The sequence below is a fragment of the Scleropages formosus genome, chromosome 20 (genome assembly GCF_900964775.1).
Source record: "Scleropages formosus chromosome 20, fSclFor1.1, whole genome shotgun sequence".
Classification (NCBI taxonomy): domain Eukaryota; kingdom Metazoa; phylum Chordata; class Actinopteri; order Osteoglossiformes; family Osteoglossidae; genus Scleropages; species Scleropages formosus.
This window is the reverse complement of record NC_041825.1, coordinates 9,510,654-9,523,127: the sequence shown is the minus strand read 5'-3', so window position 1 is coordinate 9,523,127 and position 12,474 is coordinate 9,510,654. Positions and strand designations below refer to the sequence as shown.

General features: G+C 46.0%; 1 protein-coding gene across 2 annotated transcripts in view; it reads right to left on the bottom strand.

The window, feature by feature from the left end:
- caskin1 (CASK interacting protein 1) overlaps positions 1-8,562 on the bottom strand; it is a 100,744-nt gene extending 92,182 nt beyond the window's left edge. For both annotated transcript variants that reach the window (XM_018740810.2, XM_018740815.2), the window contains exon 1: positions 6,590-8,562. In XM_018740810.2, coding sequence (XP_018596326.1) covers positions 6,590-6,683 — 94 coding nt within the window. In that variant the 5' untranslated portion in view covers positions 6,684-8,562. The remainder of the gene's footprint in view (positions 1-6,589) is intronic.
- Positions 8,563-12,474: the final 3,912 nt, after the last annotated feature.

Genomic DNA, 12,474 nt, shown 5'->3' with positions numbered 1-12,474 from the left:
GGCTGGGACTAGACCAAGGAGTAGTGCTTCGTAACATCCACACACACACATAAAATCCATATATTATATATATATATACACATTACAGAGTATCGGCTCAGTGCTGAGATAGGCCTGATGTTTCTGCAAGGGAAAAATAAATAAATAACAGAAAAACAGCCCCATTCCTCTTAACCAGCTGATCCCAGGACTCCTCAGTGCAGATCTGCATCAATCTTCTGCAACAACAGGATGTGGTGGCATCCACCGCATCCCCATCCCGGTGTTGTCAGAGAGGCGCGCTGTGATTTTCACCTTTTTCAAACCGCTGGCGCGTGCCTCCCTGCAGGAGAGACGTGCTGCATCCCGTCTCCTCGGACGCGGCGCTCCGTCTCGCCTCCTCAGTTAGTACGGCCTCGAGCGCCGAGCCTCGTGAGCTGCAGCAGGTAAACCGCCTGAAGCGGCACCCTGGTCTGGCATTATACATGCAAAACACACTTTCTTCCTCTGGACGATTCCTTGACCCTGCAATGTGCTCACACCATGGGCTTCAGGGGTCCGTTCCGCTCTGCATTACTTACACGGAATATTAACGAAAGCAGCGCAAAAACTGAGGTTTGACCAGAGTGAACACACTGCACCAGTCCGCTCAGCCTCAAATACTACTTTGTACACATGCTTATTTAGCAGATGCTTTTCTCCAAAGCAACTTCCAACAAATTCTATGTCGTGTCACCAGCCCACGCGCCTTATTCACCAAGGTGACTTACACTGCTAGATACAGTGGAACACACTCTCTCTGTGTCACTCACACACTATGGGTGAATCTGAACAGCATGTCTTTGGAGTGTGGGAGGAAACCAGAGCACCTGGAGGAAACCCACACAGACACAGGGAGAACATGCAAACTCCACACAGACTGAGCGGGGATCAAACCCCTGTCTTCCCACACCACTCAGGCGCTGTGCGACAGCAGCACTACTCACTGTGCCACTGTGCTGCCCACATATAACACACATGTACAAGGGCAGCTCATACTGTAGTGGTTAGAGCTCCTGCCTTTAGATCTAAAAGTTGCAGGTTTAAATCCTGCTACCAGTTGTAGTAGCTTTGAGCGAGATACTTACCCTAAATAGCTACAGTAAAATTACCCAGTTGTGTAAATAGGTAAATAATTGTATGCAGATTAACACCGTAAATTGCTTTGGAGAAAAGTGTCAGTTAAACAAACACACAATTTCTATAATCTATCTTGCAGACTCTAAAAAAATAGAATAGTTAATATAAAAATATTGTGCTTTATTTTCATGAGAGGGATAATTTGAATGAACTCTGGAATATTATGTCACTTTTTTGGGTCTTTTTTTACACCGGATTTTATGACACCCTTGGCCCTTGGTAACTACGGTACACCTGCCATTGACTTTTATTATGTATTTGCATTTTGCTAGCATGTAAATTATGTTTTTATACTGTTGTGACCCAATTCTGATCTGTTTCTAGCAAAAAAAAAAACACTGATATTTTATAACTTGCATTTAAAATAAAAGTTTATTTTGTTGGAGTTCAGTTTTTGGCACAGGCAGTAAGAAGTAAGCCTTTATTCTAATTAATGAGCGAACATGGTGTCTTCTTCATCCAAATGTCCATTATATTTCAAAGTGGACCTCGGACAGACTTGCGCCCAAGAAAAAAGCGTGTTATCCATCAAACGTTGCCTGAAACTTGCACAAAACTCAGATTCAGCAGATTTCATCTGCTCAAGCGAGGTCTGTGGAGTCAGGTGGAGAGTGGTCTAGAGGTGTGGCCCTCAGACCCACTAGCTGGTGGCAGGAGGTCGGTGCCCGCAGGCAGGCCGTGGCTGGTAGGTACGGTAAATTGCCTTTCAGCAGCTCCCCAGCTCGTGCGTGCCCCATTACTCAGCCTCTGCCATCTGCTCTGTAATTCAATCATTTGACAAACCAACAGGAGCTGCTGCTCCATGGAAGCCATACAACTGCACAGAGCAGTTTCCAGTCTGTTCCAGTCTGAATATTAACTGACAGTGGATTAATATGTTCACTGAACACACTGCCACCAGGACTTCCACCTCCGAAAGCCAACACAGCACCCCCTTCAATAGATCTTAGGTCAAATGATGCCAATGATTGTTATAATTATCATTAGTATAATTACACTGCTCTCAGACCTACCGGAATACCCGGGACTACAGAATAACGGTCTTTGACATATTCATCATTTTCTTCTATTCAAAAACACAAACCTACTTCACATATTAACATTTATCAACCGGGAGAAATATGAGTTTATGGATTAAAGCATCTTGACAGGTTTAAAGACTTCCCCACTGACCACAGCTCGTCTTCCGAGAACTCTGTTTTGGGCATTAAAATCATCACTGAGCCATTATATATGAACACCATAGAGATGATCCAGCTCCAGCATGAAAACCTTGCACGAAGACGTGTGTTAGATTCCACCCAGATGCCATTTTTGTACCTCGCAGAGGGTCAAATTACCCCTGAATTGTGTGCAAGCAATGATTTTAGCAACCTTGGGTGAACATAGCTATCGATGGCACTTCCCGCATGAGGATGCCCAAGCAGCACTCATGCTGAATTTAAATGAAATCAAAGTTATAAAGGATGACGTTACATTACAACACAGAACATTTACCCTGTATTGCTCCATTACATTCAACATCTGGGATAAATGCCATCGTAAATTCTTGAAAGTCCTGAAATAACCTCAGTGCGCTGATCTCTCTGCATCTCTAGCGCTGCCATTATCATCCACTCCACAGACACTTTTAATCTTACCATGCAATAAAAGCATGCATAAGAACCCAGCAGTGGGGTATGTCAGCACACAAAATCATCCTTGTTAGTGCACTTGTACATGAACACACTTCCGGAACATCCTTGTTACACGTACCTTCCCCGTGTGCGTCTAGCACGAGTGGGAAGTTATGGTCCTTACGGTCAGGAATTTAGCAGGTGTTAGAATAATCTTTCAATTAGCCACTGCTTCAGGAGACAGGAATGAAGGGATCCCTGAAGCTCCAGGTAATCCACATCACTGCTTTCCATCGTCTCCATCCCACGTCTCAAAACCGGTGACAAGTCGCTCCGTTGACTTGTGCTGGATCACTGTCCGTTCTTGCCATTTACAGCAAATATGTCCTAGGGAGTCAAGAACCGGGTGAATAAACATAGCAGCAATCAAGGCTGCAGCACTAACCCTGTCCAGTTTGTAACGTTAAAATACATTTACACTCCATTCACATGAACGGTATTATTTCTGACTCATTTATTACTGATTACAGGTATGGCCAATTACGCTACTACCAAATCTAAATTTATAGCACATTTAATTTCTAATACAGGCATTGTCCCCTCCTCCTCAACGCTGTCAGCATCATTTAAATGATTCAGAGCAGCGGACATCAATGTCCAACAATGTCGCCGTGTCCAGAGTCAAAGTGCCCAGCAAAGCAAAAGCACCTCACATTAGAGTTACTGCTCATAACATCATGTAACCTGACTGATCATCTGTCAATGACCTGCCCTGATCACCAAAAACTGCTGCATCTCTAGGTGACACCAATACCTTCCAGACTGCAATTTCTCACAGCTTCCACAGGTAATACAACAGATGTTCAGTTGCTTTATGTCATCAGAGCTGTAGCTGAGCATCAAAAAGCCATGACTTTGACCTTGATCCTAGAACGGTTCAGATTGTGTCAGTTGAGACCACCCAACAAGATTGAAATGTCCTCTATATGACACTGGCGCATCTGCCTTGCTTCCCTCCCACCTGAACTTGGCATGTCGGCCTGGGGACGAGTCACTGTCACTGTGACAAGGTGACAGCGGGCAGTCTGACAGAACAACCAAGCAGTTCTCACTGCCAGGCCTTTCCCAGTGCCAGAGCACCGGTGTCAGCTGAGTGTGACTTGGTTTCTGGCACCGCATTCAGACAACGCTGTTAGGTACCACGGGCTGAATGCTGTCACTGTGACTGCGATGATTTGGATCACTGCTACGGAGAGTTGTCCGCATCGCCGTTATGGCAATCAGTCTGGACTCCGGATGGACGAAGGAACATTGTTGTATTGACATCAGCACAAACACACGCAGCGACACAAGAGGCCACAAATGCCACAAATCTAAATCTTCATTTCCACTCGAGCTGGAGATTGGGCCACAGACAAACACACGGCACCCATGCGGCTACTGGGGTCACCGAGGCGTATGGGAACGGGGGCAATCGGAGCCGTTTGAATTCTTCTACCTTATTAGTGAGTGCCAAAAATAGGTGTTGCTTGGCGGAGGAAATAATCTGCGACCGGAATCAATCTGTTTTGTACCTGTCCATGACAAATATAGCAGCGTCAACAACTGTGGTGTCCAGCAGACTATGAGTCTGGCCTTGAGGGCGCGAATACCGACATTCTTGTGGTTCTACATTCGAACCGCCACAGTCAGGTGGTTCTAGCATGCAATTAACAGGCACTGATTTACGGATGCTTATGTCCAAAGTAGATTACACATTAATGACATACAAATACAATAAGAGTGTAATGCTGTATTTGAAATGGAAAAAGGTCCCAGTTAGTAAATGCTGATCTAATATTGAGCACCGGCTGCTCTTCCAAAGAAAGAGGTGCGGGGTAAATCAGTTTGGAAAGTCAAGGTTTCTGGCTCCGGAAAGGATATTAAATAGTCCGTGGACGCTGTAGTTAACCACTATCTGGCAGCAGAAGAATGGACCTCTCTTGTGTCTTTGTGAATGTTCACTGATGTGCATGCACCCCTGAGCTGACTTGTCCTGTCATTTGAGAGCACCACTTTTTCCAGGCCCAGAAAGTTCTGCCACATTGCTAATGATGGCACACTGGGGGGGAAAGAACACCCTGCATCCTGGTGTAAGGAATAGCGCCACGTGAACGGACGAGTGAAGGATGTCAGAATGACAAAAAAAATTTAAAGACGCTATGTAAGCAACCCTCTTCATTTCCTGGCAACAGCCGAGTAAAGCACCGCCGCAAGGAATAAATTACTGTTGTCGTTACTATGATTTATTTAGTCGGCACCTTTAACCAGTGACTCTTACAATGGCAGCACAAATACGTGTCAATCACTGAAAATGAGGATGAGTGGAAATGGCAAAGCAACTAAAGCAGCTAAGGCTTCCAGGCTCTCAGCTGGTGGTTTAACCACAGCCAGGGCTTATGCTGAAGCGGTCAGTCTGCATTGCAGACGGGCACCTGTGCTGGGTTGGCTGCTGCTTGCATCTGGTCTGTTCTGGCTGGCATCGGGTGCTAGTTATCCCCAGAGAAGAGCCACGGCAGAGCCAGAAAGAGGCGTGAAATCAAATGTGGCCTAAAAGCTTTACAATTATCTCCCCAGGCCCACAGTGACAGTAGTTCACTGTGGGCCTGGGGAGATAACTGTAAAGGTCAACACTTCTCTGTGCCTGCAGAAGACAATTTTTAAAAATCTGAATATACTGTTCGAGTCAAAATCTGAAGAACCTGATAAATCGAAGTCTCCAGATGCCATTTTCATCTGCCCTGTGCAGTCATTGTCACGTGTGAGGATTCTGGGAAGCACACACACATCATCTGAAACCGCCTGTCCCATGTGGGGTTGCGGGGAGCCGGAGCCTAACCCGGCAAGACAGGGCAAAATGCTGGAGGGGGAGGGGACACACCCAGGATGGGATACCAGTCCGTCACAAGGCACCCCAAGCGGGACTCGAACCCCAGACCCACCGGAGAGCAGGACTCGGTCAAACCCACTGCACCACCGCACCCAGTTCTGGAAAGCCTAATTTTTAAAAATCTGCATATGCAGAATTTACATTTGCCCGAGCTGTCAGATTGTTTAAAACGCAACCTTTAAAATATATTCTGCAGAATTCAATTTTTTTTTTACTTATTCAAAGGTGCTTGGCAGCTCCAAACCCAGTGTTCTGTTTTCATCCAAGTGCCGCCCTTTAACCTTCATTTGGAGGCATTCTCCTCTGATATACTATATCATAACTCATGTGCCCCATTCCCTTAGCTTTCACACTGTATCACAACGCTTTCACAGCCTGAAATTCCCAGCATGCAATACTGACGTTTCATCAAAGCCTTAATCACAGCGAAGGAACCTTGAACAACACACCCCCTGCAGAAATCCATCAGCTAACTCTCAGCGCTTATTAATATAGACCAGTCATTGTCATTCAATAAGTACTAGTTTCATATATTGTCCTTATGTTGAGCCCAGATTTTCCTCCCATCTGTCACTGTCTGAACATGTACAGCTGGACCAGGAGAATACTGTGCGCGCGCGCGCGCGCGCGTGCGCGCGTTTCTGTGTCTTCACTATGATCTGCCAGTAGCCTATGCACGCTTGAGGGTGCCACACAGTAATTTCATGGTAAAGTTAAATGAGAGATAGAGCCCGCCGTACCGCAGCGGACACGGGGGAGTGACGCTGGATCGCTGAAAAGCGCGTGAAGCGCTCGGATCCACCGAAGCCACGTCGATCGCGTGGAATTAGCGGCCAATCGAGCTGGGAAAAAAAAAAAAAAAAAAAATCTGCTGGATGTCACTCACTTGCTTTTCCCGGTCTGGGCCTCTGCAGGAGCTTCTGCACCGTGAGCAGGTCCTCGGTCTTCACTGCTTGGAGCAATTCCTGATCTTTCCCCATCTCTTGATTTCTTCAGCTTCTTTATTTATTTCCTTTACATCCAAAGCATCCTCTGTGCGTGTTTGTGCTTCTCTCGCGCGCTCTCTCGCTCTCTTTGGTCCCGGTCACCTTCTGCCGCTCTTCCCCCCCGTTACAGGAACGCAACAGCACCGTGCATGTGTGCGCCTTTTACGCGCTCCTTCGGGGAAGATGCTGGGATCCGATGGGAGATGCCAGTGGCAAAGTGCCCACCACAAACCAGAAAAAAAAAAAGAAGAAAAAAAGGAAAATCGCAGAGGTCAACAACCAAAGCCGCTGTGCTCCGTGTCAAACGGCGATGGAGTGCGCAGCATGCAGCAGCGCGTGGCGGTTCCCAGGGGCTGCGATGTATCCGTTACGCAGGACACGCTCATGTCATTAAGGAATCCTCCCGAAGGAGCGATCGCGCGCGGATGCAGCCCTGCCGCGACACGGACGGGTAAACAGAGGTGCCCCCTTCTTCCCCCACCGAAATGATGATCGAGATAAATACGGCTTCTCTCGGGTCAGCGGGGCGTGGAGCGCTGCAGCCCGTCTCGGGGAGGATGCGTGCGGCGCGCAGAGAGCGGCAGTGGCATCAGCGCCCGGGTTCCCTCACTACACCCACCCTCCTCCGGAGCCGCAGACGCCGGTTCACAGCGCATCCATGGTGTGTGCGTGTCGGCTGGGGGGGAGAGCGCGATGCTTAAATGGCTGCGCTGCATCCAGAAGGCGGATCCAGAGCTTGAGCGCATCCCGCCTACTGCCTCCACAGCAGCAGCACAGCGAGCGAGCGAGCAGCGCGACGGACACCAGGGCGTTGTATTCTTGACGCGGGACGAGGTGCTAGAGAGTGTCATGCGTTAACCTGCAGGGCAACGTGCGTCTTCCGCTCAGATGCGTCGCTGAATTACCCAGCGGGGCCATTGCGATGAGTGCTGTGCGTAATAGTCAGAAGGCGTTGCATTCGAATCCCGCTCTAGTGTGTCGTACTGGAGCGGTATTTACGCGGTAAGTATTCCCACCTGTGCAAATAAAGTAAACATCTCGCCCGTGGCTTTTGTGCAAAACTGTCATTATAAGTGTCCTTGGCCAAAGGGGTGCACATGATAGAAATAAACTTTTACAGATGTATTTCTATATCGTATTAAAATGTTATAGCACACCGTGTCCAGCTTTGTGACGAAAATTATGAGAACAGAATGACTGGGTGCTTAAGAATAAGATGTATCGTCCATTAGGGAACCCGCACTATTTTGAAACCTTGAGGCCGAGCAAAAAGCTTAATTGATACAGTACATTTACTATAGTGATGTAATCGTGGAATGCGACGCGCACAGGATCTAAAGCGTCAAACTAAATCGTAGTTGCAGCTCATTGGTTTATAGTAGGCACCGAGTTTTCGTCGATTGGTTTATAGTAGGCACCGAAGTTGCAGCTCATTGGCTATAGTAAGCACCGCATTCTCCGCTGATTGGTTGTTGTAAGTACATCACTTAGAGCTCATTGGTTTATAGTAGGAGTCGTATTTACAACTCTGTTGATTACAAAAGACATCGTACTAATCGCTCATTGGTTATAGCAGCCACCGCACTTACTCTCATTGGTTTATAGACGATGCTGTTGACGTTATGAAGATGTCCCTCTGGAACCCATCCAACACCGACCTCTGCCCTAGTCTCAATAATAACCTCTCACAATGGATTTGTACTTATTCCAAACGCATTCAAACTACTTTTACTGCACAATGTACCTCTCCGTACGGCTACAAATGTAGGGAGGGCTTCCAGCGGCTTTCCTTCTCTGCTTAATGCTTTTACCCGACAAAAATAGTTACAATACAATGTACACACATTTTCAGAACCGCTTGTCCCATACGGGGTCAAGGAGCCAACCCAGTAACACAGGGTGTAAGGCCGGAGGGGGAGGGGACACACCCAGGACAGGACACCAGTCCATCGCAAGGCACCCCAGGCGGGACTCAAACCCCAGACCCACCGGAGAACAAGACTGTGGTCCAACCCACTGCACCACCACACCACCTAGTTGCAATATATTTGGAAATAAAACCCTGTTGAAAAACATCTGTTTCAGTGCCAGGACATTGACAACAGTGTTGGACATTATCTCTCTGCTTCCTTTTACAGCCTGGGATTCAGTGGGATCCATTGTTTTACATAATTCAAATAGGGCTATCTTTTCAGAATTATGTCCAGATGTTGCATTAATAGGGGTGCGGTGGTGCAGCGGGTTTGGCTGGGTCTTGCTTTCTGGCAGGTCTAGGGTTCGAGTCCTGCTTGGGGTGCCTTGTGATGGACTGGCGTCCCATCCTGGGTGTGTCCCCTCCCCCTCCAGCCTTATGCCCTGTGTTGCTGGGTTAGGCTCTGGCTCACTGCAACCCTACTTGGGACAAGTGGCTTCAGCCAATGTGTGTGTGTGTGTGTGCATTGCATTAAATAGAGTGTCAAATAAATGCAGAATGATATTTTTTCAGATATATGAGAATGAGCAAGTGGTGTAGGGGAACATGGTCCTTGTTGCAATGGATAGTTCAGATCAGGAAGCACCTGCCCCTAAGTGCCATGAGTCTGAGCCCAGCCCATAATTGTGTGCATCACAGTGTGTATTTCCACACAATGCCTGTGTGGCATAATGTTGAGTAATTCAGTTTTCTCCCACAGTCCAACCAATTACAGTGACTGAATTAGGCTAGGACGGTATGGGAGTGCTTTTCGATAGACTGGCTTCTGAACCCTGGTGTGTCCTGTCTTACATCCAGCGATTCCCAGGATAAGCTCCTGTGGACTAGTCTGCCTGTGATGCTATCTGGATAATCCCTGCAATTAATTTTTTATCAACAATATTGTTTTTCTTTTCCTGCAGTAGGAAAACAGAACAGATCAGATCAGGTAAGCTTTGCTGTCCAGTGAATTTATAAATAATTTGCCCTGAATTTGCTTTATTTTTCACTGTATATACTGTATATTACTGTAATCAAAACATAAAAAACAGAAACACATATACATATGCATACTTATGAATTTGCAAATATGTCTTCGGTCTATTTTATTATGCAAAAAGGAATGTATTATCACTTGTGAGTGTGTGAAGATCCATAATTGCTGCTGTATTCCCGTTCCATATAACTGCATAAATAAATAAACAGCAATACTACATTATTATTCCTGGAGATTAACTTTTAGAAAGGAGGCTGTAATTAATTCTTCTGCATTTTAATTGCAAATGTTGTCAAATTATTTTCTCCACTCCAACCACATGGATCTAATTGTATTACTTACATTCATACTAGGAGCTCATCAAGCCTTTTCAGAGAAGTTCTGTAACATTAGGTGCAAAGGTCCAGCATGTGTCTCGGCAGTGGGTGCTGCATGCACATAGGTGCTGGAGTTTCCACCTTTGATTGTGAGTGGCGCCGTGCTTTTACGCATCACTCAAAACCTCTGTGTTCTTGGTAGCTACGTTGCCATGGCAACCACCAGCATTTTCATATGCTGGTGGCCCTGACAGCTAGAACCTACTACCTCCTTTTTCTCTCCCTTCCCGTGCTGAGAAATCTACTATTACTGGGTCGTGAAACTGCTGGGGCTTGTGGACATCAACTTTGCCTTTACATGTGGTAAACTCCCCCTTGGTCGTTGCTTACGTGTGTAATTAGATGAAAGCAGCTTTCTTGTTGACCGTGCTCATGATCACATCCCTGCTGCGTGTAACTGAATGTATTTGAAGGGCTTCGCTCTGAGTGGACCTGCAGAAGAAAAGGAGACACTGCCATTTTCGATTTGTCACCTTGACACTGAATGCTGACACAACTGGGCTTCCTCTGTCAGGTGATGAGGGCTGTAAGACCTAGTTTTCAGCCTGCTGAGGATGGGCGTATTATTCTGAGAGGGGGGAAAAACAAATCAGAGCAGCATCACTACCATACAAACATCACCTTTTAGTCCACATTGCTCAGTTTAAAGGTGCCAATGAAAAAAAAAAAGAGAAGCCGTGACGCAAAGTGAATATGTTAGCATTCGTTACATGAAGATTTGTAAAACTCATGAAAATTGTATGTGGGTCGTTTGCATTGTCAACTGTTTATTAAGCTAAATCTGGGCAACGTCTTTTCGCATTTTACATTTATTCATTTAGCTGATGCTTTTCTCTAAAGCAACTTACAATGTTAAGGTTACAATTATTATAGTTACAAGCTTATAATTATTTACTCATCTATACAGCTGGGCAATTCTACTGGAGCAATTTAGGGTAAGTACCTTGCTCAAGGGTACTACAGCTGGAGGTGGTGATCAAACCTGCGACCTTTGGATCCAGAGGCAATAACTCTTACCACTAAAGGCCTTTAGAAGTTTAGAACAAGGTAAAATCTTCATCTTCAAAAATGACTTTCAGAATCAACACACTAATGTATTAATTATGCCTAATTATCTGTTAATTCATAGCACACAGAGGGGAGTGTAGTGGTGCACTGGCTCAGTGGGTTGGATCGGGTCCTGTTCTCCAGTGGGTCTGGGGTTCGAGTCCTGCTTGGGGTGCCTTATGATGGACTGGCGTCCTGTCCTGGGTGTGTCCCCTCCCCCTCCAGCCTTTTGCCTTGTGTTGCCAGGTTAGGCTCCGGCTCCCTGCGACCCTGTATGGGACAAGTGATTTCAGATGGTGCGTTTGTGTCATAGCACACAGCAAGCATAAGACTTGGATTCTAGCGTAGTCTGGAGTTCTCGTTGTGAGAATTCCTTACGACACAAAATCCTAGCTCACGTTCTATTTGTTCAAGAGCTGAGCTTTCAAAATATTTAGCTAAAACGTAACAAAAAACTGCAGGGGATCTAAAGATGGCATCGCTAGCTAGAGGTCCTCGTATTTAAGCGCCTCAACAGACGGGAGATGTGTGACTTTAATTACAGACACATCTGCAGCAGTGCTTAGATACATTGCATTCATTCATTTGACTGATGCTTTACTCCAAAGTGACTTTACATCGTTAAGATACTTTACGGTTATTTAGCAATTGAGAAACTGGACTCATGCAGAGCTCCGGTTTCTTTTGCTGGCATGAAAGCGTTTAATGAGAATTAAATGTACCGCGTCACCCAAGATTTGACAGCAGGCACACGTATGTGTTCGGTTTCCTCCGAGCCTTTGCAAGGTCTTGACAGGTGTTGAGCTTTGCTCTTACAGCCTCGTGTTTCAAGTTTCCATTCACTTTGTGCAGTTCTGGGTACCTGCGACTCATTTACATAACGCTGAGACTCATTTGCTGACATTAAACTTCAACTTAAGTTGGAAAGCCCCATTCTTCTTGACTGCGTGTGGGACCTCGATGGTTCTGTCACCTTTCAAGGACGCCCCTTAGAGGAAGAAAAAGCGAGCAATGGACGCAGTGGAACCCAATCGACCAGAGCAGGTGATCTCCTCTCAGGGAGCTTTTCTGCGACCTCGACATAAATTACCTTCACATTTACATTTACATTTATTCATTTAGCAGAGGCTTTTCTCCAAAGTGACGTACATCTCAGAGAAAATGCAATGTATGAATTAAATTAGCAGAGCGAGAAACATAGATGCAGGCATGTCATTCTTAAGTGCAGTTAGCTTGTTTCTTTCCACTATATGCACCAATGTTCAGCGCACGAGTAGCTGCATAAAAATTTATCAGAATATCGACAATTCCTGATCACCTTCCTAGCAATTTTTTTTCTAAGGTCCACATAAACATTTAAGGTACATTACAGGAGTAGCTGCGTAAAGGTTTATCCAGGGATGATCTTAAAGT